This window comes from Pristiophorus japonicus, chromosome 11 (assembly GCF_044704955.1).
Source record: "Pristiophorus japonicus isolate sPriJap1 chromosome 11, sPriJap1.hap1, whole genome shotgun sequence".
NCBI lineage: Eukaryota > Metazoa > Chordata > Chondrichthyes > Pristiophoridae > Pristiophorus > Pristiophorus japonicus.
Window position 1 is genome coordinate 167533683 of NC_091987.1, and position 26530 is coordinate 167560212.

The window sequence follows — 26530 nt, forward strand, 5'->3', positions numbered from 1 at the left end:
GATTTGAATCCTTTACTATAGTGAGCAATTTGCCTGGATAAACTTTCGCCAATCCCTTTAGTAATCTTAAAAACTCCAATTAGGTCACCTCGAAGCCTCCGCTTTTCCAAAGGAAATAACGGCGTCACTGTTTTCTGAATCTGTCACACCGTTGAAACCTATCCCTAGGCAACTGTTCTAGATATAATTGTCACAGTGTTTGAAATAACTAGTAACATGTACATAGTTTCCTATAGAATTATAAGGATCAAATGTTCCACATTTATTCTAAGTCTTGTTGAACAGCATCAAAGTGAAGTGACATTTTGCTATATTCCCCCCCAGATTGGTGGTGAGCCTGGTTTGCTCCCTCCTTTCTGTATGCCCAGGTTGCCAGTGTTCAGGTTCTCCCCATCCTCCGTTGATGCTCTTACCTGTTAACCGAGTATATTGCGTTTAATTTTGGTTTCAGCACACTTTATATACAGGAATTTTGCCAGCGATGCTGTCCATTGATTGAATGTTCTCAGGAGACTGGCGAAGACGGAGAAAATCAACATTATATATCTTGGCGACAATAATCGATGCTTTAGTATTTTTATTGATGTGTCAACTTAACCGACACGGCATCAGTTGTGCTAATGTGCAGTATTACCTTGTCTCTGCGCCAGCTGTGTAAGATTTAGAGATTTCACATTGCAGCATTTGTCCTTTAATTCTTTTGATAGAAGGCAAACTCTCAGTCGAGCTTCAGGAGCAGTATCTCATCGTGGATACTCAGCCTCTGATCTGAAGATGAACCTTAGCTAGCGCCTCCACTTTCTTTACAGCAGAGGCTGTGCACGGTCCGTCAGTTGACTTATGGGAGCAGGCAGGCGTGTGGGCCCATCAGAGTGTCTATTCAAGAAAGGCCCTATAGGTTTCCGTTGCTGCACCAATTGTTTCTTGAATAGTTCAAGCTTTCATCTCCACTACTCTACCCAGAAGACCATTCCATGTATTGATCACTGTGTGACGAAGAGCTTCTGGATAATGGCCCTAAATTTTCTTTTCACTAGTTTGAGTCGGTGTCACCTTGTCTTACTCTCATGGTTTGCTTTTAGAAGGGCTCAAAACAAATAAATCACCATTCGGAATTATCTTGTGAAGACAGACAAGTGGGTCTGTAGGTGTTTGCTTTGTCATCCTTTCTGACAAAAGACATCAGCATTTCCAATCTACTGCTACCTCTGCAGTTCTATTCACTCCCTCATCTTGATAGTTGATGACGCGCACAAATCTCCTTGACAGTACTCTGGAATAAATTCCACCTATCTCCGGGTATTTGTTTTGAGACCTTTTATCCTAACTGAGACTTCCAGCTCATTTATATCAGTCATTAATGCAGCTTGGTTATCTCTGCTTGGGGTGAAGGCATTCTAGTCACATAATCTCTTGTGAATACCTGGCCCAACCATCATCAGCTGCTTCATCAATGACCTTCCCTCCATCATAAGGTCAGAAGTGGGGCTTTTCCTGATGAGTACACAGTGTCCAGCTCCACTTGCAATTCCTCAGATAATGGAGCAGTCCATGCCCGCATTCAGCAAGACTTGGACAACATCCGGGCTTGGGCTGATAAATGGCAAGTAACATTTGATACACACAATAGTGTACCATCTACAATTTGCACCTCCCGCCTTCGGCAGCACCTCCCAAACCCATGACCTCCACTGGCTAGAAGGACAGCTGGTGCACAGAAACACCATCACCTCCAAGTTGCACAGCATCCCGACTTGGATATATATCACCATTTCTCGAACTCCCTCCCTTACAGCACTGTGGGAGCATCTTCACCACACGGACTGCAATGGTTCAAGAAGGCGGCTCACCACCACCTTCTCAAGGGCGACTAGAGATGGACAATAAATGTCGGCCTTGTCAGCGACGCCCACATCATGAGAATGAAAATAAAAGTAATAATTCAGAATGTTAATCTGTGCTTGTCTTCGACGCCGATGCACTGGGTCATGAGGCTATCAACCGTTGCATTGAACAACTCGAACTCTGAACCGCTTGGGTATTTGCTTGATTGAAGTCACCCATTAAAATAACCTTCAGCTCTCGTACACCCTTCCTATCTCTTCATAGAGCACTGGTTCCTTTCACATACTGACCTGTTGGTGTGCCGCCTGCCCATAGTGTTATCTTTGCATTTCCGCATTAAATAATTCGTTATGCAACTTTACAGCCCTTCCAGAATCCACTTCTTGAACCCTTCACGTGCCCTTGACATTTAGGGCTGCACCTGCTCTTTTCCTGCCTACTGTATTGCTCTGAACACTCTATCCATATTTATATGTTGTATCTTATTTATTTGCAAAGGAATAAATGGTACAATAAAGATTGGGGTAAAAATAATCAAAATCCAAACACTAGAGTAGCACCATTACCACAGTAACCGGGACCCCGGGTTGTCCACTTTTGATCTGTTTGCTGCTTTGGTTTCTACAGAAAGGTAATCACCTCTTTCCAGCTTTTCAAAAAGTAATTTGCTGAATTCTTAAAAGATGCATTAAGTTGCGGGTGGGGGGTAACAGCACTATATAAACAGTTCCATGAACTAGTGCCAGGTAAATAGTTTAGTGAACGGTGTTTGTGTTCAATAAGCATGTTTCGTTCAACCCATGAGCATTAACCGCATTTTGGCTGCTCCTAAGCCAATTGTATGCCAACCTGTTGTGTGGAGGATAGCTGGATCGTTAGCCTAATCACCCCAACTCTGACAATCACCCATCTCATCGCTGTCGTTCTGTCCATCTGAGAATTCTTGCTTCAGAATACACACATGGTTACTGTATAAATGAGCTGTAACATCAACCTTCCATTGATTAGGTGACGATCTTTGTCTTGGACCAGTGATGTTGTGGAATCTGGGAGTGTGTTGTATGGTCTGACTGGCAGGATCTGGGATGCTGTATTGTTTGAAGAAAAAACATGCTTAATGTTTTAAAAACCTTACCTACCATTTGTTTTTCCTCTATTCAGCTTTTATTTTACCTTATTTCTTTCGGAATATTTTAACTGTAGTTGTTTTGTATTGAGATAGAAACTGGGCAGTAATGATCCAGTATACATTAGGCATGCAGCATTATTTGTAAGGCTTTCAGAGCTGCTGCTACCAGCGTGGGCGTTTGAAACCATAAGCCTGGATTGAAATTACTGTGTTTGGGAGGAGTGGGTGGCATCAAGGGATCTGAATATTAAATGTCTGGGCCTGCTAAATGGCAGTGTTTCTGCATCAAAGATTCCTTAAGCTCAAGGATCTATTTGTATCCTGATGGGCCGTATTCACATCCTGACCAAGCACTTGGACTGATTTGAAATGAGTCTTTTCCGCCTGTAGCTCTGACTCCAGTGTTCCCTCCTTGCACCTCCTGGTTTGGAGGTGATGACCGATGGGAGCTGGTTCAATGGTGCCTCGTCCAGGAGCTCACCCTTCACATCTATCAGCCTGAAGATGGGCCTGCCAGTTTGAACATTGGGCTTGTTAATGAGCTCGGACCAGTCCTCACCCAGAATGTGCACATCACTTACAGCAATGATCAACAATAATGGGTGTTTTTCTCCCATCCCTGGGGACAATGAGGCCAGGCAACTCTTTCCTGCCTTAGGAGACAACAGCACTGACCAACCATGGAATGGGGGTCTTCGTGGTCTGTCTGATTCAGCACGTGGGACGTTTACTCTGAGCTGTTGAAATATATTTTAATCCGATCAAATTTCACATGAAGAAATAATTACCTTGAATGAAGCGGCAGTTAGCACTCACTTATCCTGTGAATCAGCCAAAGTATCGCACACTAATATTCTGCTTATCATCCAGCGTGTTTACTTGGAGAGTAAATGTTTATAACCCTGTACCAAGTTCAAGTATTTAGAGTTTCCAACGGACGGAGTAAGCAAACCTCCTATAAACTGCAGCAAGTGTAATGAGAGCTGCTCAAAGTGAATGACTGATTGCAAAGTGAAGGTTGTTTTTAGAGGAAACCTCTTTGCTGTTGAGGTGAAGTTGTAATTTAGCACTCAAAAGACAGGGAGGCTGCAATTGAAAACTCTGACCCTGTATGTGCTGTCCTTACATGCTGTGTCATGGAGAATTCAGTAAGGGGTTGATATCTGTCAACTTGCAAAGGAAATAAAGCTAGAATCTTGCCACTAGAGATTGTGTGTGCACTCGATAGATGGTTTCAACCCTTACCCGTGCTGACAGCTTACACAAGCAGGGTGCACCATGGGGACAAAGGCTGCCAGAAAACATAGGCAGTGGCAGCCTGCGTGGTCCTGTATAGAGCTCCCTGGTCTGTTGGGGATCTCCAGCACAGTATCTGCAAATCATGACTTTAACACATGTTGCTACACTTAATATGCAGCGGAGGGAATCAAATGTTAACAAACGAGTCGTCAAAGGTGGGTCCGCGGACCATAGGGAAAGGTGGGTACGGTGACCAGAGGGAAAGGTGGGTACGGGGATCAGAGGGAAAGGTGGGTCCACGGACCAGAGGGAAAGGTGGGTACGGAGACCAGAGGGAAAGGTGGGTCCATGGACCAGAGGGAAAGGTGGGTACGGGGACCAGAGGGAAAGGTGGGTCCGGTGACCAGAGGAAAAGGTGGGTACGGTGACCAGAGGGAAAGGTGGGTACGGGGACCAGAGGGAAAGGTGGGTCCACGGACCAGAGGGAAAGGTGGGTACGGAGACCAGAGGGAAAGGTGGGTCCATGGACCAGAGGGAAAGGTGGGTACGGGGACCAGAGGGAAAGGTGGGTACGGAGACCAGAGGGAAAGGTGGGTCCGCGGACCAGAGGAAAAGGTGGGTACGGTGACCAGAGGGAAAGGTGGGTACGGGGACCAGAGGGAAAGGTGGGTCCACGGACCAGAGGGAAAGGTGGGTCCACGGACCAGAGGGAAAGGTGGGTACGGAGACCAGAGGGAAAGGTGGGTACGGAGACCAGAGGGAAAGGTGGGTACGGAGACCAGAGGGAAAGGTGGGTACGGAGACCAGAGGGAAAGGTGGGTCCGCGGACCAGAGGAAAAGGTGTGTCCGTGGACCAGAGGGAATGGTGGATACGGGGACCAGAGGGAAAGGTGGGTACGGGGACCAGAGGGAAAGGTGGGTCCGCGGACCAGAGGAAAAGGTGGGTACGGAGACCAGAGGGAAAGGTGGGTCCGCGGACCAGAGGAAAAGGTGTGTCCGTGGACCAGAGGGAAAGGTGGGTACGGGGACCAGAGGGAAAGGTGGGTACGGGGACCAGAGGGAAAGGTGGATACGGGGACCAGAGGGAAAGGTGGGTATGCGGACCATAGGGAAAGGTGGGTCCGCGGACCAGAGGGAAAGGTGGGTATGGGGACCAGAGGGAAAGGTGGGTATGGGGACCAGAGGGAAAGGTGGGTCCATGGACCAGAGGGAAAGGTGGGTACGGAGACCAGAGGGAAAGGTGGGTACGGGGACCAGAGGGAAAAGTGGGTACGGAGACCAGAGGGAAAGGTGGGTCCATGGACCAGAGGGAAAGGTGGGTACGGGGACCAGAGGGAAAGGTGGGTACGGAGACCAGAGGGAAAGGTGGGTCCGCGGACCAGAGGGAAAGGTGGGTACGGGGACCAGAGGGAAAGGTGGGTACGGGGACCAGAGGGAAAGGTGGGTACGGGGACCAGAGGGAAAGGTGGGTCCGCGGACCAGAGGAAAAGATGTGTCCGTGGACCAGAGGGAAAGGTGGGTACGGAGATCAGAGGGAAAGGTGGGTTCACGGACCAGAGGGAAAGGTGGGTACGCGGACCAGAGGGAAAGGTGGGTACGGTGACCAGAGGGAAAGGTGGGTACGGGGACCAGAAGGAAAGGTGGGTCCATGGACCAGAGGGAAAGGTGGGTACGGAGACCAGAGGGAAAGGTAGGTACGGGGACCAGAGGGAAAGGTGGGTACGGAGACCAGAGGGAAAGGTGGGTACGGAGACCAGAGGGAAAGGTGGGTCCATGGACCAGAGGGAAAGGTAGGTACGGGGACCAGAGGGAAAGGTGGGTACGGAGACCAGAGGGAAAGGTGGGTACGAGGATCAGAGGAAAATGTGGGCCTGTCAGCAGCCTCACTGTGATGAACAACAAACCTTAAAAGGCAATGGCTGTCTTGCCTCATTCTTTAAAGGAGCATTGTCTTCGAGAAAAGGTATTGGCAGATGTAGGGGGGAGGGGAGGATGCGTGTGTTATTTTTATCCCAGTGATGGCATGTGTAAATGATGTACGGTATTGAGATATGATTTACACCTACACCTCTAAGTGAGTGAGAGAATTTGGTAAACACTTCTAACATGACAGTGTACTTCTCCTGAAAAAAGTGATCAGAGGACCATCAAAAATTTGAAGATTTGTTAGTGCTGGCACATTGGAGGAGGAGCTGGATATTTCTGGCATTAGAAGCAATTGAGTATGAGAGGAATGAATGTAGGAATTCATTGAGGATTATGAGCGGTAAAGAAAAGAAAGATCTTGCATTTCTATAACATCAGGACATCCAAAACCATTTTATATCCAATAAAGTACTTCTTGAATTGCAGTCACTGTTGTAATGTAGGAAACACAACGATCAATTTGTGCATAGCAGGGTCCCAATAACCAATGATGAGATAAATGACCAGATAATCTGTTTTAGTGATCTTGGTTGAGGACTAAATGTTGGCTAGGACATTGTGAGTAATCCCATATTCTTCTTCAAATAGTGCCACACGATTGTTCATGTCCATCTGAGAGGGCAGATGGGGCTTTGGTTTAATGTCTTATCTGAAAGACGTCAGATTCAACTGCAGCACCTTCTTGATACTGCACTGAAATATCAGTCGAGGGGTGGAATATAAGAGCAAGGAAGTTATGCTTGAACTGTATAAACCACTGGTTAGGCCACAGCTGGAGTACTGCATGCAGTTCTGGTCACTACATTACAGGAACGATGTGGTTGCTCTGGAAAGGGTGCAGAGGAGATTTCCAAGACTATTTTCTGGACTGGAGAATTTTGGCTGAGGAAAGATTGGAGATGTTGTGTCTGTTTTCTTTGGAACAGAGGAGGCTGAGGGGAGACTTTATTGAGGTGTATAAAATTATGAGAGGCCTGGATAGAGTGGATAGGAAGGACCTATTTCCCTTGGCAGAGGGGTCAACAACCAGGGGGCATAGATTTAAAGTAATTGGGGGGGAGGTTTAGAGGAGATTTGAGGGGAAATTTCTTCACCCAGAGGGTGGCGGGGGTCTGGAACTCACTGCCTGAAAGGGTGATAGAGGCAAAAACCCTCACCACATTTAAAAGGTACTTGGCTATGCACTTGAAGTGTCGTAACCTACAGGGCTATGGACCAAGAGCTGGAAAGTGGGATTAGGCTGGTAGCTGTTGGTCGGCCGGCGTTTGGGCCAAAATAGCCTCCTTCCGTGCTGTAGATTTCTGTGATCAGTCTAGATAATGTGCTCAAGTCTCTGAAGTCGAGCTTGAATCCATGAAGCTTTGAGTCAGAGGCAGGAATGCTACCACTGAGCCAAGGTAAGAGAGTAGGATGGGATTGAGAGTGTGGAGGATGGGATTAAGAGGTTTGAGAAAGACTGTAGGATGGTAGAATGTGAAGAAGGGGCGTGAGAGTGTGTTGGATGGCATTGAGGGGTGTAAATTCAGGATATGATTGAGGAGTTTGAGAGCGTGCAGGATGGGATTAAGTGGCTTGAGAGAGGGTGCATGTTCGGATTGAGGGGTTTGAGAGTATAGAGTTGGATTGAGGGGTATGAGAGAGTGTGTAAATGAGGATCGAGGGGTATGAGAGAGTGTGTAAGTGAGGATCGAGGGGTATGAGAGTGTGTAAGTGAGGATCGAGAGGTATGAGAGTGTGTAGGTGAGGATCGAGGAGTATGAGAGTGTGTAGGTGAGGATCGAGGGGTATGAGAGTGTGTAGGTGAGGATCGAGGGGTATGAGAGAGTGTAGGTGAGGATCGAGGGGTATGAGAGAGTGTAGGTGAGGATCGAGGGGTATGAGAGAGTGTAGGTGAGGATCGAGGGGTATGAGAGAGTGTAGGTGAGGATCGAGGGGTATGAGAGAGTGTAGGTGAGGATTGAGGGGTATGAGTGTGTGTAGGTGAGGATCGAGGGGTATGAGAGAGTGTAGGTGAGGATCGAGGGGTATGAGAGAGTGTAGGTGAGGGTCGAGGGGTATGAGAGAGTGTAGGTGAGGATCGAGGGGTATGAGAGTGTGTAGGTGAGGATCGAGCGGTATGAGAGTGTAAAATACCTTTTTGAACAGGTGAAATGGATCTCAATGTTTCTGTCTTGCATTCATGGATCTTTAGTGATCAACAAAGTGAATATAAATCAGGCGATAATGGAGTGAAGTGCCCTGCCGCAGTAATGGAGAAATCTTTCCTCACTCTGTTATGCTTGACAATAATGCAGGATGTGAGATGATGGAACTTGCACTTCTGATATGCTCTGAGAGTGTTTCTGAAGCAAGTCTGGAGGTTATAGTGTTGTGTGGAAGTGTTGAGACTGTTGAATGTAGAATGTGTGCAGCCTTCCCAACACCCAGAACTAGTGTAAATAAAGCGGCTCGGGAGCTGATGAAAATGGCCATATAAAATCTGGTTTCCCTGTACCATCTCCTGGTGAAATGAAGAAGGTGGGATGTTTTTCTGCGCTAACTAATTACAGATGTAGTACCTTTCACACCAATTAAACTGCTTAATTTAATCTGAATACATTCAGTTTGAAATGCTGGACTTGTACAGCCCTCATAAAAATGCAAGAATGTGAGTTTGTCTGGAGAGGAACAATTTAACCGTTGTGTACCCAGCCTTGTTTTTTTGTGTCCCCCGAGTGTGTGTTGAGTGTGAAATTACCCAGTGTGATTCACAGCAGAATGCAATGCCTGGCCATCGCATAGCTTAAGAGAATTCTTGAAATGTTTAGCAACAGCTGTTGTGTGTTCTGGCACATTCTTGCTGCGATAGTGAAGCGTTGGAGAACATTACGGCAGTGATCAGCAGAGAGGTGCGCTGCCGGTTTGGGTTGTGTGACAGACATCTCGTGCAGTCTGCCAGCGGGCAGTTTGGTTTCTGAGTGAAAGGGCTGTCCAGAAATTGCTAAGGTAAACCAGATGGTCAAAGTCTTGAGTTAATTCAAATAAAAGTCTGTTATTTTTGATGTGGAACAATTACTTAATTGAGATTATTAAGGGATTTTAATGTCTTTTCAACAAAGCAGCACATTGACCCTGGCCTGCGCCGAGCCTGCAGCTGGGCTATGCTGAGCAAGCTGGAGGAGAGGCCACTTTTTCCCTTTGAAAAATTTTGTGTGAACTCTTTGAGCTGGATTTTCGGTTGTTAGCGTTGTTAGCCTCAGTTAGCGCCCAGAGGGGGCGTTAATGCGGGTGTTGGAGCTTAGCGACTGGGTATGCAGCTTTTAGTGCCCCGACAGAAAATTCATTATCGTTATCACCCCCCCCCCTCCTCCCCCAGCTCTGGTGTGCAGGGGTGATTTATCGCCCCTGTTAGCTCTTCGACCGATTCTGATGCATTTCTGGGCGGGAGACACAAACTCTTTCAAGGTGCTAAAAGTACCGCTCCGCCTGGATTAACGCCGCAACAGAGGGGCGGCTGAATTTCTCTCCCTTTGTTTATTAAGATGAGGGTTAACAGTGCTGTGAATAAAACGTTCCCAGTTTTTGAACCCAATATCAGTACGAACCACTCCCAGACCTGAAGCCACTACCTCAGAAAGGTACCCCGACTCGTGCCAGTGAGGGTTTCTTCGCCTCTCACACCAGCTCTCATGGGCCCTCTGAATGTTGGTGTCATGTCAGGAGACATTTCCTGCTCATTGTCACTGGGGGGCTGGCTTGGACTGCCTTCGGACATCAACCATCCCGTCAGCCGACACTGGTTCCAGACCAGATTGTAAAGGTAACAGAACATCATAACCCAATCCAGTCTTAAAATGTTGTACAAAGTTCTACGGCCAGCACGACATTCAACTGCTTCCCCTGGTGGAAATATCTGACTGGCTTGTGTAACTATAAAGAAGGATTAAACCTTCCAATTGGGATTGACTGGTCACTCCCAGCCAGATCACACTGAGGCCTTAAAGTGTGTAAGGACATGAGGCAGTGCCCAGTAAAGCCAATGCAGAATTCGATATCAGGACTGAAGTAGAAATGGCTCTATATGCGATGTTTGTGTGAGTTAGCTGATCGTGATGGGATACAGCAGAGATGCTTCACTTGTCCTTCGTGCCCCTGGCCGAGGGAGAGAATATCAACCAGCGTTCCACTTTCACATCACTATCCAGCGGCCCTGTGGATTTTGGGTGAGGACAGGATTGAGTGTAGCTGCGATGGTATCTATGGTAGAATAGCCTCCCATTAAGCCTCAATCATGTTTTCAGGTGTTTTTGGTTGAGCTTTTGGCTGAGCTGCTGCCTTCTCACGATGCCCACTGGAGCTGGGTACTTCCACAGAAGAGGAGGGAGGCGATTGGTGCAGGCAAGGCAGACGGGCTCGATCCTCTCCCATTCTTATTCAGCTGTGGCTAGGGTTTGGGTCGTTGGTTACTGAGTGGATTGAATTGTACACCAGCTGTCCCGGTACAGTTCCGGAGTCAATTCCGCAGTTTAAGTGCATGGGAGTTGTGCAACTGTCAGGTGACTGGCTGACGGTAGTGAATCGGGTATATTTATCTTGGGATGACCGCTGACTGTGAGACCAGAATATTGACAGCCAGTGACACTAGCTTTAACATGGCACGAGACCCACACTACAACATCCATAACAACTTGCATTTACATAGCATCTTTAACATAGTAAAACGCCTCAAGGTGTTTCACAGGAGTGCTATCAAACAAGATTTGACAGTGAACTACATAAGGAGATATTAGGACAGGTGACCTAAAGCCTGGTCAAAGAGGTAGGTTTTAAGGAATGTTTTAAAAGAGGAGAGAGAGGTGGAGAGGTTTAGAAAAGGAATTCCAGAGCTTTGGGTCTAGCAGCTGAAGGCACGGCCACCAATGGTGAATTGAATAAAATCGGGGATACGCAGGAGGCTAGAACTGGAGGAGTGCAGAGATCTCGGAGGGTTGTAGGGTTGGAGAAGGTTACAGAGATACTGACGAGGCCATGGAGGGATTTGAAAACCAGGTTGAGAATTTTAAAATCCAGGTGTTGCCAGACCGGGAGACAATGTAGGTCAGCAAGCACAGGGATGATGGGTAAACGGTAAGAGTATAGAAACATAGAAACATAGAAAATAGGTGCAGGAGTAGGCCATTCGGCCCTTCTAGCCTGCACCGCCATTCAATGAGTTCATGGCTGAACATGCAACTTCAGTACCCCATTCCTGCTTTCTCACCATACCCCTTGATTCCCCTAGTAGTAAGGACTCCTTTTTGAATATATTTAGTGAATTGGCCTCAACAACTTTCTGTGGTAGAGAATTCCACAGGTTCACCACTCTCTGGGTGAAGAAATTCCTCCTCATCTCGGTCCTAAATGGCTTCCCCCTTATCCTTAGACTGTGTCCCCTGGTTCTGGACTTCCCCAACATTGGGAACATTCTTCCTGCATCTAACCTGTCTAACCCCGTCAGAATTTTAAATGTTTCTATGAGGTCCCCTCTCATTCTTCTGAACTCCAGTGAATACAAGCCCAGTTGATCCAGTCTTTCTTGATAGGTCAGTCCCGCCATCCCGGGAATCAGTCTGGTGAACCTTCGCTGCACTGCCTCAATAGCAAGAATGTCCTTCCTCAGGTTAGGAGACCAAAACTGTACACAATACTCCAGGTGTGGCCTCACCAAGGCCCTGTACAATTGTAGCAACACCTCCCTGCCCCTGTACTCAAATCCCCTCGCTATGAAGGCCAACATGCCATTTGCTTTCTTAACCGCCTGCTGTACCTGCATGCCAACCTTCAATGACTGATGTACCATGACACCCAGGTCTCTTTGCACCTCCCATTTTCCTAATCTGTCACCATTCAGATAATAGTCTGTCTCTCTGTTTTTACCACCAAAGTGGATAACCTCACATTTATCCACATTATACTTCATCTGCCATGCATTTGCCCACTCACCTAACCTATCCAAGTCACTCTGCAGCCTCATAGCATCCTCCTCGCAGCTCACACTGCCACCCAACTTAGTATCATCCGCAAATTTGGAGATACTACATTTAATCCCCTCGTCTAAATCATTAATATACAGTGTAAACAGCTGGGGCCCCAGCACAGAACCTTGCGGTACCCCACTAGTCACTGCCTGCCATTCTGAAAAGTCCCCATTTACTCCTACTCTTTGCTTCCTGTCTGACAACCAGTTCTCAATCCATGTCAGCACACTACCCCCAATCCCATGTGCTTTAACTTTGCACATTAATCTCTTGTGTGGGACCTTGTCGAAAGCCTTCTGAAAGTCCAAATATACCACATCAACTGGTTCTCCCTTGTCCACTCTACTGGAAACATCCTCAAAAAATTCCAGAAGATTTGTCAAGCATGATTTCCCTTTCACAAATCCATGCTGACTTGGACCTATCATATTACCTCTTTCCAAATGCACTGCTATGACATCCTTAATAATTGATTCCATCATTTTACCCACTACCGATGTCAGGCTGACCGGTCTATAATTCCCTGTTTTCTCTCTCCCTCCTTTTTTAAAAAGTGGGGTTACATTGGCTACCCTCCACTCCATAGGAACTGATCCAGAGTCAATGGAATGTTGGAAAATGACTGTCAATGCATCCACTATTTCCAAGGCCACCTCCTTAAGTACTCTGGGATGCAGTCCATCAGGCCCTGGGGATTTATCGGCCTTCAATCCCATCAATTTCCCCAACACAATTTCCCGACTAATAAGGATTTCCCTCAGTTCCTCCTCCTTACTAGACCCTCTGACCCCTTTTATATCCGGAAGGTTGTTTGTGTCCTCCTCAGTGAATACCGAACCAAAGTACTTGTTCAATTGGTCTGCCACTTCTTTGTTCCCCGTTATGACTTCCCCTGATTCTGACTGCAGGGGACCTACGTTTGTCTTTACTAACCTTTTTCTCTTTACATATCTATAGAAACTTTTGCAATCCGTCTTAATGTTCCCTGCAAGTTTCTTCTCATATTCCATTTTCCCTGCCCTAATCAAACCCTTTGTCCTCCTCTGCTGAGTTCTAAATTTCTCCCAGTCCCCGGGTTCGCTGCTATTTCTGGCCAATTTGTATGCCACTTCCTTGGCTTTAATGCTATCCCTGATTTCCCTTGATAGCCACGGTTGAGCCACCTTCCCTTTTTTATTTTTACGCCAGACAGGAATGTACAATTGTTGTAGTTCATCCATGCGGTCTCTAAATGTCTGCTGTTGCCCATCCACAGTCAACCCCTTAAGTATCATTCGCCAATCTATCCTAGCCAATTCACGCCTCATACCTTCAAAGTTACCCTTCTTTAAGTTCTGGACCATGGTCTCTGAATTTACTGTTTCATTCTCCATCCTAATGCAGAATTCCACCATATTATGGTCACTCTTCCCCCAGGGGCCTCGCACAACGAGATTGCTAATTAATTCTCTCTCATTACACAACACCCAATCTAAGATGGCCACCCCCCTAGTTGGTTTCTCAGCAGCTGAGATTTGGATGAACTCAAGTTTATGGAGAGTGGAAGATGAGAGGCTGGCTGTGAGAGCATTGGAATAGTCAAGCTTAGAGGTAATGGAGTGGATGAGGGCTTCAGCAGCAGATGAGTTGAGGCAGTGGTGCAGTTGAGTGATGTTATGGAGGTCGAAGTAGGCAGTACAGGTATTGGTGATGAGCTTCCAACCACTTATCTGCTCCAGTTCTGGGTGAAACACAGCACCAGGGCTGTGAATGGTCTGGTTCAGCCGCAAGACACTTGACAGGGAGAGGGTTGGAAGTGTGGGCTAGGGCACGGAGTTTGTAGCGGGGACCGAAGACAATGGCTTCAGCCTTCCCAGTTTTAAGTTGGAGGAAATTTATGCTCAGCCAGCATGACAAATTGGAGACAGTCGAGGGGGTCAAGTGGTGGGGAGGTAGAGTTGGCTGTCGTCAGCATACATATGGAACCTGATGATGTGTTTTTGGTGATGCCACCGAGGGGCAGCAGGTAGATGAGAAATAGGAATGGGCCAAGGATAGATCATTGGGGGATTCCACAGGTAACGGTGCAGAAGCGGGAAGAGAAGCCATTGCAAATGAATCTCTGGCTACGACTGGATAGATAAGAATGGAAAAGCAAAGTTCAGTGGACACTAGAAATCTGAAATCTAAACAGAAAATGCTGGAAACACTCAGCAAGTCGGGCAACATCTGTGGAGAGAGAAACCGTTAACGTTTCAGTTCGCTGACCTTTCATCGGATCGGAATGGAACCGGCAAGGGCAACCTCGCCTAGCTGGACGATGAAGAAGAGGTATTGGAGGAGGATGGTGTGGTGAGCTGTGTCAAAGACTACAGGCAGGTTGAGAAGGATGAGGAGGGATAGTTTGCCACAGTCACATAAGATGTCATGTGTGACTTTGATGAGGTCGTTTCAGTACTGTTGCAAGGGTGACAAACAGATTGGAGGGGTTAAGAACATAAGAAATAGGAGCAGGCCATGAGGCCCCTCGAGCCTGCTCCGCCATTCACTGAGATCATGGCTGATCTGTTCAAACATGGAGTTGCGGGAAAGATGTGAGTGGATTTGGGGGTGATAGCACGTTCAAAGATTTTGGAGAGAAAAGTAGAGGTTGGAGATGGGGTGGTGGGACGGAGGGGTGGAGGTTGGGAGGGTATTGGAGACCGGGCAGTAGTTTGCAAGGACAGAGGGGTTAAAGGTGTTTTTTTTGAGGAGAGAAGTAATGATGACAGATTTGAAAGGGAGGGAGACAGTGCCTGAGGAGAGGGAACGAAACCACGAACAATAACAGCTGACACTATTGCCACCACTACCTGGGAGCCTCCAAGCTGAACGTAATATTTCTGGGACCTGCAAAGATGAGCACCCGGAAAACTGGTTTGGGATTGCCAACGTTAGCAGGACTTGTATATTAGGAGCCTGGATACTAACATGGATCCCATGCAATATAAAAGGAAGTTTTATTGGTTATATACTTGCAATATCTACAGTGAGAGAAATGGAGACGGTGCCCATGGTACTGACCTGGGTTGATGGGTTTGGTGGGTGGGGGGGTTAATGCAGTGATGCAACTGATCGGTATAATTCAAGGTTCATGTAAAACCAGGCCAGAACTCGGCAGAGGAACAATGCAGTTCTGGAGCAAATGGAACGAATTGAAGTGATCAGTGAGGTGAATAAAGTGAGGATTATTCATTAATTTAAAGCACTGTGTTTCAATGTGGGGATTAGCGACACTGTTCCAGCCAAGGCAATCTATTATCAAACTATTTCTAGATGGTTGAGCTGCTTCCTGTTAAGTCAGCTCTTGGCTTTTGCCCTGCAAACATCCGGGGAACTATCAGAATGTTTTTCATGTCCTTACACCTGGGAAGTCTTTACCTGTGGGTGTTTGTGCCAGTCTTGACAATTTGTGCAATTTCCACAACTCCACGCACAGGCCACGGATGGCTGTGGGCCGTGTCTGTGTTCTCTCACCCCCTGTTCCAGATGTCGGGTTGTATGATGGGGAGACTTCAGGCATAGGCCTTCCCCACAGGAAGGGAAGGGAATTTGAGTGGAGTTAGCAGAAGGCTATGCACCCGCACCTTTTGAGCAAATTAATTGGCAGTTGACTGGGCACAGGCCTACTGCTCACCCTCTCACTCACCGTGATGGCTGAACTGGAATAAATCAGTAATGTAAGAATGAGGCTTGGGGTGAGGGGTATGAACTGACGAGATTGGCCAGGGTGCGCTCATTGCTGGTTTTGCATTGTCAGGTGATCCTGTCTTGTGGAACTTGTTACCGCAGTGCAGAGGGAGAGGAATGGTTGGATTTGGATGGGGAGGCTATGGGAAATGATTGGAAGCCGCGGCGTGGAGGAGTGCATGGGGAGAGAAGAGGGGGAACAATGGAGTACGGTACTGGCAGAGAATTGGCCGGAGGAATGATGCCTGTTGGTGGGAGGTGTTGGTGTGAACAGTATGTGCAGTTACCGGTGTGACTGAGAGAGCTGGAATTACTCGCTCCCGGGAATCAGGAAGACTTGTGTTTGTGGCAACAGACTGTGGTAATTCAGCAACCTGCTCGGTGAGAACTGTATGCAGGAAGTGGAAGATTCCAAAATATATATAACAAACTGTCAAAGCAGCGCATTGGCAGAATACAGCTGGCCAGTGACTCGGTGCGGAGAGAGGGAGAGAGCTCCCTGATCACTCACTGACGGTGGGTTTGTCCCGTCAGTGGGGTCCCACTGAAACTTCAAAACGATCAAACTGATGGTGAGGACGGGCAGATCTCGGTCAGTCGGACAGCCGGCACGGATTCCGTGCTGCAGAGCTTCACTTGCAGTGCTTGACTTATTGTTGCTGCGATTGAGCTGCAGTGCCCAGGCATCGGACCATGGAGGTACTGGCAGGCAAGGCACTGAATGGTTCGGTGCGAGCTTTGGAGAAGCTGGCAACTGCAAATCATATCACCAACCAGATTTTAGAATATGTACCTCAGCTTGATTTAATCAAATGTTTCTGACACAGCACTAAAATGGAGGCGGTGCCTATTGCTGTATGTCTAATAGCTCACTCTCTCTCTTTCTCTCTCTCTCAGGCCATTGCTGCAGTGTGACATGGAGGGCGCTGCTGGTGCTGGAGGGACTGCCGATGATTTTGTGAGGTGAGTCTGATTGGCAAAGACAGTCTCTTCAGCAAGGACGATAAGAATGTAGGGCTGGAGGGAAAGAATCCATAAAATGTTGCAGCTTTACTGAAAGGTGTAAGAGAAGCTGTAACAGGGGTTGTTGAGGGACCCACTATAGCACGGGGAGGGAGCGGTGGGGGATGGACGGTAGCACGGGGGGTGGTGGAGGGGCCGTTACACAGGGTGGCGGGGGAGGGGCCGTTACACAGGGTGGCGGGGGTGGGGCCGTTACACAGGGTGGCGGGGGAGGGGCCGTTACACAGGGTGGCGGGGGAGGGGCCGTTACACAGGGTGGCGGGGGTGGGGCCGTTACACAGGGTGACGGGGAGGGGCCGTTACACAGGGTGGCGGGGGAGGGGCCGTTACACAGGGTGGCGGGGGTGGGGCCGTTACACAGGGTGACGGGGGAGGGGCCGTTACACAGGGTGGCGGGGGAGGGGCCGTTACACAGGGTGGCGGGGGAGGGGCCGTTACACAGGGTGGCGGGGGAGGGGCCGTTACACAGGATGGCGGGGGAGGGGCCGTTACACAGGGTGGCGGGGGAGGGGCCGTTACACAGGGTGGCGGGGGAGGGGCCGTTACACAGGATGGCGGGGGAGGGGCCGTTACACAGGGTGGCGGGGGAGGGGCCGTTACACAGGGTGGCGGGGGAGGGGCCGTTACACAGGGCGGTGGTGGAGAGGCCGTTACATGGGGCGGTGGGGGAGGGGCCATTATACAGCGTGGCGGGGGAGGGGCCGTTACACAGGGCAGTGGGGGAGGGGCCGTTACATGGAGCGGTGGGGGAGGGGCCGTTACATGGGGCGGTGGGGGAGGGGCCGTTACACAGGGTGGCGGGGAGGGGCCGTTACATGGGGCGGTGGGGGAGGGGCCGTTACATGGGGCGGTGGGGGAGGGGCCGTTATACAGGGTGGCGGGGGAGGGGCCGTTACATGGGGCGGTGGGGGAGGGGCCGTTACATGGGGCGGTGGGGGAGGGGCCGTTACATGGGGCGGTGGGGGAGGGGCCTTTATACAGGGCGGTGGGGGAGGGGCCGTTACATGGGGTGGCGGGGGAGGGGCCGTTACATGGGGCGGTGGGGGAGGGGCCGTTGCACGGGGCGGTGGGGGAGGGGCCGTTACATGGGGCGGTGGGGGAGGGGCCGTTATACAGGGTGGTGGGGGAGGGGCCGTTACACAGGGCGGCGGGGGAGAGCCGTTATACAGGGTGGCGGGGGAGGGGCTGTTACATGGGGTGGCGGGGGAGAGCCGTTATATAGGGTGGCGGGGGAGGGGCTGTTACATGGGGCGGTGGGGGAGGGGCTGTTTCACAGGGCGGCGGGGGAGGGGCCGTTGCTGAAGGAAACTTTAAGGGCCCAAGTTTCCACATGATTTGCGCCTGATTTTTAGGAGCAACTGGTGGAGAACGGACTATCTTAGAAATCGCAATTCTCCACATTTTTTTTTCTGCAGTTCTAGTCAGGTAGAACAGTTCTACTTTGGAACAGAATTTTTTCTTCAAAAGGGGGCGTGTCCGGCCACTGACGCCTGATTTCAAAGTTTCCACAGTGAAAACGTACTCCAAACTAAAGTAGAATGGAGCCAGTGAAGATTTTTGTAGAACTGAAAAAACCTATTCTACACATTAAAAAATCAGGCGCAGGTTACAAATTAGGCGTCCAGAACGAGGTGGGGGGGGGGAGGGAGGGAGGGAAGGGAAGTCATTAAATTCTACAGTAAATCCTTATTTATACTTATACAAATATTATACAAATAAATCCAACCTGAATAAACATTTATAAGCAAAGAAAAGATTAAATAAACCATCTTCCTACCTGTGTGAAAGTGCTTCAGGCACGGAGAATTCTGCAGTCAGCCTGAGGCGCCCGTTCTTCCCGCGGGGGGGGGGGGCGGAGAGGAGGCGCCCGTTCTTCCTGCGGGGGGGGAGGGGGGCGGGAGGCGCCCGTTCTGCCCGCGGGGGGGTGGGGAGAGGGGAGAGGAGGCGCCTGTTCTTTCCCGCGGGGGGTGGGGGGGAGGGAGGGAGGGGAGAGGAGGCGCCCGTTCTTCCTGCGGGGGGGGGGAGCCCTTTCTGCCCGCGGGGGGGGAGGGGAGAGGAGGCGCCCGTTCTTTCCCGTTGGGGGGAAGGAGACAGCGGTTTGCCGCCGCGGAGGGGAAGGAGACAGCGGTTTGTTGCTGCGGAGGGGAGGGGAAGGAGACAGCGGTTTGTTGCCGCAGAGGGGAGGGAAGGGAAGGAGACAGCGGTTTGTTGCCGCGGAGGGGAGGGAGGGGAAGGAGACAGCAGTTTGTTGCCGCGGAGGGGAAGGAGACAGCGGTTTGTTGCCGCGGAGGGGAGGGGAAGGAGACAGCGGTTTGTTGCTGCGGAGGGGAGGGAAGGGAAGGAGACAGCGGTTTGTTGCCGCAGAGGGGAGGGAGGGGAAGGAGACAGCGGTTTGTTGCCGCGGAGGGGAGGGAGGGGAAGGAGACAGCGGTTTGCCGCCGCGGAGCGGAGGGGAGGGGAGGGAAGGGAAGGAAACAGCGATTTGTTGCCGTAGAGGGTGGGGAGGGGAAGGAGACAGTGAGAAGGCTGCAAGTGCTGATGTGCTGATGGCAATGTGCTTTTATTAAAAAAATGTTCAAAAATTAAACAGCTACAAAGAACTACAAAAATGGCCGAGTGCCAATGTTTTTTTCACACTGAGCATGCGCGAACGCTTCAACGCGCACGCGCAGCGTTGCCGGCAGGAAAAAAACTAATTAAATAGTACCCGCCCCCTCCCACTTACAAAATCAGCGCGAGTGTTGGCTCCGCCCCCCTGGGCGCCGTGCCAAACAGACAAGGAGCTGCAAAGCGCTCGAGAATAGAGCATTTTTTTTCTGGCGCCGTTTTAGGCGCGAATTACGGGCGCCCAGCTCGGAGGGGGGCACCCTTTTTTTTATCTTGTGGAAACTTGGGCCCTAAGTGTCGAGTAGCTGTGCAAGAGTTGTTGAGTTGTCTGCCTAGAATTAATGCAGTACATATTAAGGGAATGTTGGCAAAGATTGCACAGGGGACAGGTAGATACCCAGTGCTGGTAGCCTATGCGGGGGTAAACAATATGTCACATATGCAAGGATTGCCTCAAAGATCAAAGCTGGGGGATGTTCTTGGTGCACTCTTGACATTTAGAAAGGGAGGAGAGTTTGCTCAAAAAATTGCAACTTAATGTGACATCAACAATGTTATCTTCATACATAGCTAAGAACATTTTCAGAACAAAAAGCAATGAAATAGAGACGGACTTTATCATAATTCAGTTGGAACAAAGACTTGCGAGGAACATTAAGAAGCAATCAAAATTGATTTAAACTAGCTAGGTGTGGGCGGGCACAGGGAAAACCGTACCCCAGGCAGGACAGATCGTAACAGTGGTTCTCAATCTTTTTGTGTTCGCGGCACACTTTCGAATACTAGAATTTTTGGCGGCACACTTGAAGGGATTAAAAGGTGAACACAGGTATAAAAAAAAAGCAAGTTTCAGAAAATTTAAAAAACATTTTAATAATCACAGTATATAAAGATATACAACATTGTACACATGTATGTTATTAATTACTTTTTATTTTGAAAGCAACAATAAAATAATAAACTAGAATAATGATTCCTCACATTAATTATAGATTAATTAGTATTTTAATGTGATACTTGAGCCTGACCATTTTTTAGTTATGTCACTAATATTAGGGCGTATAACCAATAAGGTGACTCTCATTTCGTGTTCAAGTTCGCTAAGTTTTTCCCGTTTTTTGCATTTGATGTTCGTAAGAGTTGAGAATCCCAATTCACAGAGATATGATGTTGAAAACTGTCTCAGAATTATCAAGGCTTTTTTTGTTATTACAGGATATTCTTCTTTAATAGAAATCCAGAATGCATCAAAAGACATATCTGAATGTTTCATTTTAAGACCGCGGTCTGTAGAAATAGAAGTCAATTCTCCTTCTTCTTGCAATGTAAAATCAAAATCTGACGGACTAATTGGAGAAAATGGATTTCTTACCCAATCATACTTCTCTGCATCCAAAGATGGAAAATATTTTTTGATGTTGTCTTCCAGTGATGCCAAATGCTCTATCACGATAGGAGCAACCTTTTTAATTCTGTGATTTGGTATCAAAGGGAACATTTCAAGATTTTTTTCTGTTGCTCTCTTTTTCCAGATAGAAATTTTTTTCTGAAAAGCTAATAGCATGTCTATAGAGGTGAGCATGTTTTCATTTCGCCCTTTCATACTGGTATTAATGCTGTAAGGCCAGTTAAATATACCTGCCAAATATGTTAACTTAGAAACATAGAAACATAGAAAATAGGTTCAGGTGTAAGCCATTTGGCCCTTCGAGCCTGCACCGTCATTCAATAAGATCATGGCTGATCATTCCCTCAGTACCCCTTTCCTGCTTTCTCTCCATACCCCTTGATCCCTTTAGCCGTAAGGACCATATCTAACTCCCTCTTGAATATATCCAATGAACTGGCATCAACAACTCTCTGCAGCAGGGAATTCCACAGGTTAACAACTCTCTAAGTGAAGAAGTTTCTCCTCATCTCAGTCCTAAATGTCCTACACCTTATCCTAAGACTATGTCCCCTGTTTCTGGACTTCCCCAACATCGGGAACATTCTTCCCGCATCTACCTGTCCAGTCCCGTCAGAATCTTATACGTTTCTACGAGATCCCCTCTCATCCTTCTAAACTCCAGTGATTAAAGGCCCAGTTGATCCAGTCTCTCCTCATATGACAGTCCAGCCATCCCTGGAATCAGTCTGGTGAACCTTTGCTGCACTCCCTCAGTAGCAAGAACGTCCTTCCTCAGATTAGGAGACCAAAACTGGACACAATATTCCAGGTGAGGCCTCACCAAGGCCCTGTACAACTGCAGTAAGACCTCCCTGCTCCTATACTCAAATCCCCTAGCTATGAAGGCCAACATACCATTTGCCTTCTTCACCGCCTGCTGTACCTGCATGCCAACTTTCAATGACTGATGAACCATGACACCCAGGTCTCGTTGCACCTCCCCTTTTCCTAGTCTGCCGCCATTCAGATAATATTCTGCCTTCGTGTTTTTGCCCCCAAAATGTATAACCTCACATTTATCCACATTGTACTGCATCTGCCATGCGTTTGCACACTCACTTAACCTGTCCAAGTCACCCTGTAGCCTCTTAGCGTCCTCCTCACAGCTCACACCGCCACCCAGTTTAGTGTCGTATGCAAACTTGGAGATATTACACTCAATTCCTTCATCTAAATCGTTAATGTATATTGTAAATAGCTGGGGTCCCAACACTGAGCCCTGCGGCACTCCATGAGTCACTGCCTGCCATTCTGAAAAGGACCCGTTTATCCCAACTCTCTGCTTCCTGTTTGCCAACCAGTTCTCTATCCACGTCAGTACATTACCCCAAATACCAAGTGCTTTGATTTTGCACACCAATCTCTTGTGCGGGACCTTGTCAAAATCCTTTTGAAAGTCCAAATATACCACATCCACTGGTTCTCCCTTGTCCACTCTGCTAGTTACATCCTCAAAAAATTCCAGAAGATTCGTCAAGCATGATTTCCCTTTCATAAATCCATGCTGACTTGGACCGATCCTGTCACTGCTTTCCAAATGCACTGCTATTTCATCCTTAATGATTGATTCCAACATTTTCCCACTACTGATGTCAGGCTAGCCGGTCTATAATTACCCGTTTTCTCTCCCTCCTTTTTTAAAAAGTGGTGTTACATTAGCTATCCTCCAGTCCATAGAAACTGATCCAGAGTCGATAGACTGTTGGAAAATGATCACCAATGCATCCACTATTTCTAGGGCCACTTCCTTAAGTACTCTGGGATGCAGACTATCAGGCCCCGGGGATTTATCGACCTTCAATCCCATCAATTTCCCGAACACAATTTCCCGCCGAATAAGGATATCCTTCAGTTGCTCCTCCTCACTAGACCCACTGTCCCCTAGTACATTCTGAAGGTTATTTGTGTCTTCCTTCGTGAAGACAGAACTGAAATATTTGTTCAATTGGTCTGCCTTTTCTTTGTTCTCCATTATAAATTCACCTGAATCTGACTGCAAGTGACCTACGTTTGTCTTCCCTAATCTTTTTCCCTTCACATATTTATAGAAGCTTTTGCAGTCAGTTTTTATGATCCCTGCAAGCTTCCTCTCGTACTCTATTTCCCCCTCTTAATTAAACCCTTAGTTCTCCTCTGTTGAATTCTAAATTTCTCCCAGTCCTCAGGTTTGTTGCTTTTTCTAGCCAATTTATATGCCTCTACCTTGGTTTTAACAATATCCTTAATTTCCCTTGTTAGCCACGGTTGAGCCACCTTCCCCGTTTTATATTTACTCCAGTCAGGGATGTACAATTGCTGAACTTCATCCATGATGTGATCTTTAAATGTTTGCCATTGCTTATCCACCGTCAACCCTTTAAGTATCACTCGCCAGTCTATTCTAGCCAATTCACCCCTCATACCGTCGAAGTTCCCTTTCCTTAAGTTCAGGACCCTAGTTTCCAAATTAACTGTGTCACTCTCCATCTTAATAAAGAATTCTACCATATTATGGTCACTCTTCCCCAAGGGGCCTCGCACAACAAGATTGCTAATTAGCCCCTTCTCATTACACATCACCCAGTCTAGGATGACCAGCTCTCTAGTTGGTTCCTCGATATATTGGTCAAGAAAACCATCCCTAATACACTCCAGGAAATCCTCCTCCACCGCATTGCTACCGGTTTGTAGATTTGTAGGTTAAAGTCACCCATGATAACTGCTGTACCTTTATTGCACACATCCCTTATTTCTTGTTTGATGCTGTCCCCAACCTCACTACGACTGTTTGGTGGTCTGTACACAACTCCCTTTGGTATTCCGCAGCTCCACCCATACCGATTCCACATCATCCAGGCCAATGTCCCTCCTTACTATTGCATTAATTTCCTCTTTTACCAGCAACGCCACCCCGCCTCCTTTTCCTCTCTGTCTATTCCTTCCTAAATGTTGAATAACCCTGGATGTTGAGTTCCCAGCCTTGGTCACCCTGGAGCCATGTCTCCGTGATGCCAATTGCATCATATCCGTTAACTGCTGTCTGTGCAGTTAATTCGTCCACCTTATTACGAATACTCCTCACATTGAGGCACAGAGCCTTTCGGCTTGTCTTTTTAACATACTTTGCCCCTTTAGAATTTTTCTGTAATGTGGCCCTTTTTGTTTTTTGCCTTGGGTTTTTCTTCCCTCCACTTTTACTATTCTCCTTTCTATCTTTTGCTTCTGCCTCCATTTTATTTCCCTCTGTCTCCCTGCATAGGTTCCCATCCCCCTGCCATGTTAGTTTAACTCCTTCCCAACAGCACTAGCAAACACTCCCCCTAGGATATTGGTTCTGGTCCTGCCCAGGTGCAGACTGTCCGGTTTGTACTGGTCCCACCTCCCCCAGAACCGGTTCCAATGTCCCAGGAATTTGAATCCCTCCCTTTTGCACCACTCCTCAAGCCACGTATTCACCTGAACTATCCTGCAATTCCTATTCTGACTAGCACATGGCACTGGTAGCAGTCCTGAGATTACTACTTTTGAGGTCCTACTTTTTAATTTAACTCCTAGCTCCCGAAATTCGTCTTGAGAGACCTCATCCCGTTTTTTACCTATATTATTGGTACCTATATGCACCACGACAACTAGCTGTTAACCCTCCCTTTTCAGAATGTCCTGCACCTGCTCCGAGACATCCTTGACCCTTGCACCAGGGAGGCAACGTACCATCCTGGAGTCTCGCTTGCGGCCGCAGAAACGCATATCTGTTCCCCTTACAATCGAATCCCCTATCACTATAGCTCCCCCACTCTTTTTTCTGCCCTCCTATGCAGCAGGGCCACCCACGGTGCCATGAACCTGGCTGCTGCTGCTCCCCCCGATGAGTCATTCCCCTCAACAGTACCCAAAGCGGTGTGTCTGTTTTGCAGGAGGATGACCGCAGGGGACCCCTGCACTACCTTCCTTGTACTACTCTTCCTGCTGGTCACCCATTTACTATCTGGCTGTGTACCCTTTACCTGCGGTAAGACCAACTCGCTAAACGTGCTATTCACGTCATTCTCAGCATCGTGGATGCTCCAGAGTTCATCCACCTGCAGCTCCAGTGCAATGTGGTCCGTCAGGAGCTGGAGGCGGATGTACTTCCCACACACGTAGTCGTCAGGGACACCGGAGGCGTCCCTGACTTCCCACATAGTACAGGAGGAGCATATCACATTTCACTCTGAAGGCATTTGCAACAGGTATCGTTTGCATCTCTTTCCAAAAAATACTGACAATTGTTCTTTTAAGTTCAAATACACGACATAAGACTTTTCCCTTTGAAAGCCATCTTGCCTCTTTATGCAAAAGTAAACATTTATGCTGTGCATCCATAGCTTTGCAGAGCTGTTTAAACAAGTGAGTTTTTAAAGGTCTTGATTTTATATAATTTACAATATTAACAACTTGATGTAACACAGATTTTAATTCTAGCGGTAATATCTTTGCAAGAAGTGCTTCTCTATGCAAAAAGCAATGGGTGAATAATATACTTGGATTATGTTTTTTTGCGAGCGTAATTAATCCTTTGACACACTCCACCATAGATGGAGCACCGTCCGTGCAGATTCCAACACATGAGTCCCATGAAATTTTCAAGTCTTCTAAATATGAATTCACAGAATCAAATATGTCTTGACCTCTAGTATTCTCTGGAAGTTCTCTACAGCACAGAAATTGGTTCAATATCTTGTTTTCATGAATGAAGCGAACAAATGCTAATAATTGTGCTTTACCACTAATGTCGTGGACTCGTCGATTTGCAAAGCAAAATTCGAGTATGTAAGTTTCTCGGCTACATTTTCTTCAATGTTAGATGACATTATCATTTATCCTTCTCTGAATTGTATCGTCAGACAGCGGAATTTATGCAATTTCTTGTTCCGCTTCATCACCAAGCATTATTTTGACAATTTTACGACATGCTGGCAAAATAAGTGACTCAGCGATAGTATGAGGCTTCATTTTCTGTATTAATTCAGCAACTTCATAAACAGCAATTTAAACCTTATCTGACACCTTAACATTTTTTTCAAAATATTTCACTTGTTTTGATTGTGTTGCCATCAATCTCCTAAAATAACTCTGATCTTTTGTTGCAAGATGTGCATGTTTCGTAGTAAAACGATGTTTGACAGTTTCTCGCCGCATACTACACACAGTGGGATGGGGCATTCTTCTTCTCCTGTCCATGAAAAACCGAACCTCAAATAATCCTCCATATATTAACGATGAATTTTGGATTTTTAGGATTTGGTTTGGCGCCGCTTGTACTGGAGTTGGTTGTAGGCCTACTACCGCCACTTGTAGTGGCACTGTCATTGATAGCTCCTTGCTCATTTTTACATTTTCTTATGATGAATTTGTCCATTGCGGGGGGACAAGCTTTATTCGTCTGAGTGATCCAAACTCCAGACAGACAGGAACCGAGTCTTCCAATTTCCAAACTCCAGAGGGTCCAGACAGAAACAAACCTAGAGTTGAACAGGAAGTTTTGATTTTGACTATGTTCAAAATATGCGAAAAGCCAACTCTCAAAAATCAAAGGAACCGGTAGGGCGGCTAGGCCAGGTCAAATTGGATGCCGCATACATCAAAGGA

At 47.7% G+C, this 26530-nt stretch overlaps 1 protein-coding gene across 6 annotated transcripts in view; it reads left to right on the top strand.

Moving 5' to 3' along the window:
- Nucleotides 1-26530, top strand: part of arhgap32b (Rho GTPase activating protein 32b) — a 597494-nt gene that overhangs the window by 170869 nt on the left and 400095 nt on the right. For all 6 annotated transcript variants that reach the window (XM_070894258.1, XM_070894250.1, XM_070894251.1 and 3 more), the window contains exon 2: nucleotides 16741-16806. In XM_070894258.1, the coding sequence (XP_070750359.1) occupies nucleotides 16741-16806 (66 nt within the window). The remainder of the gene's footprint in view (nucleotides 1-16740; nucleotides 16807-26530) is intronic.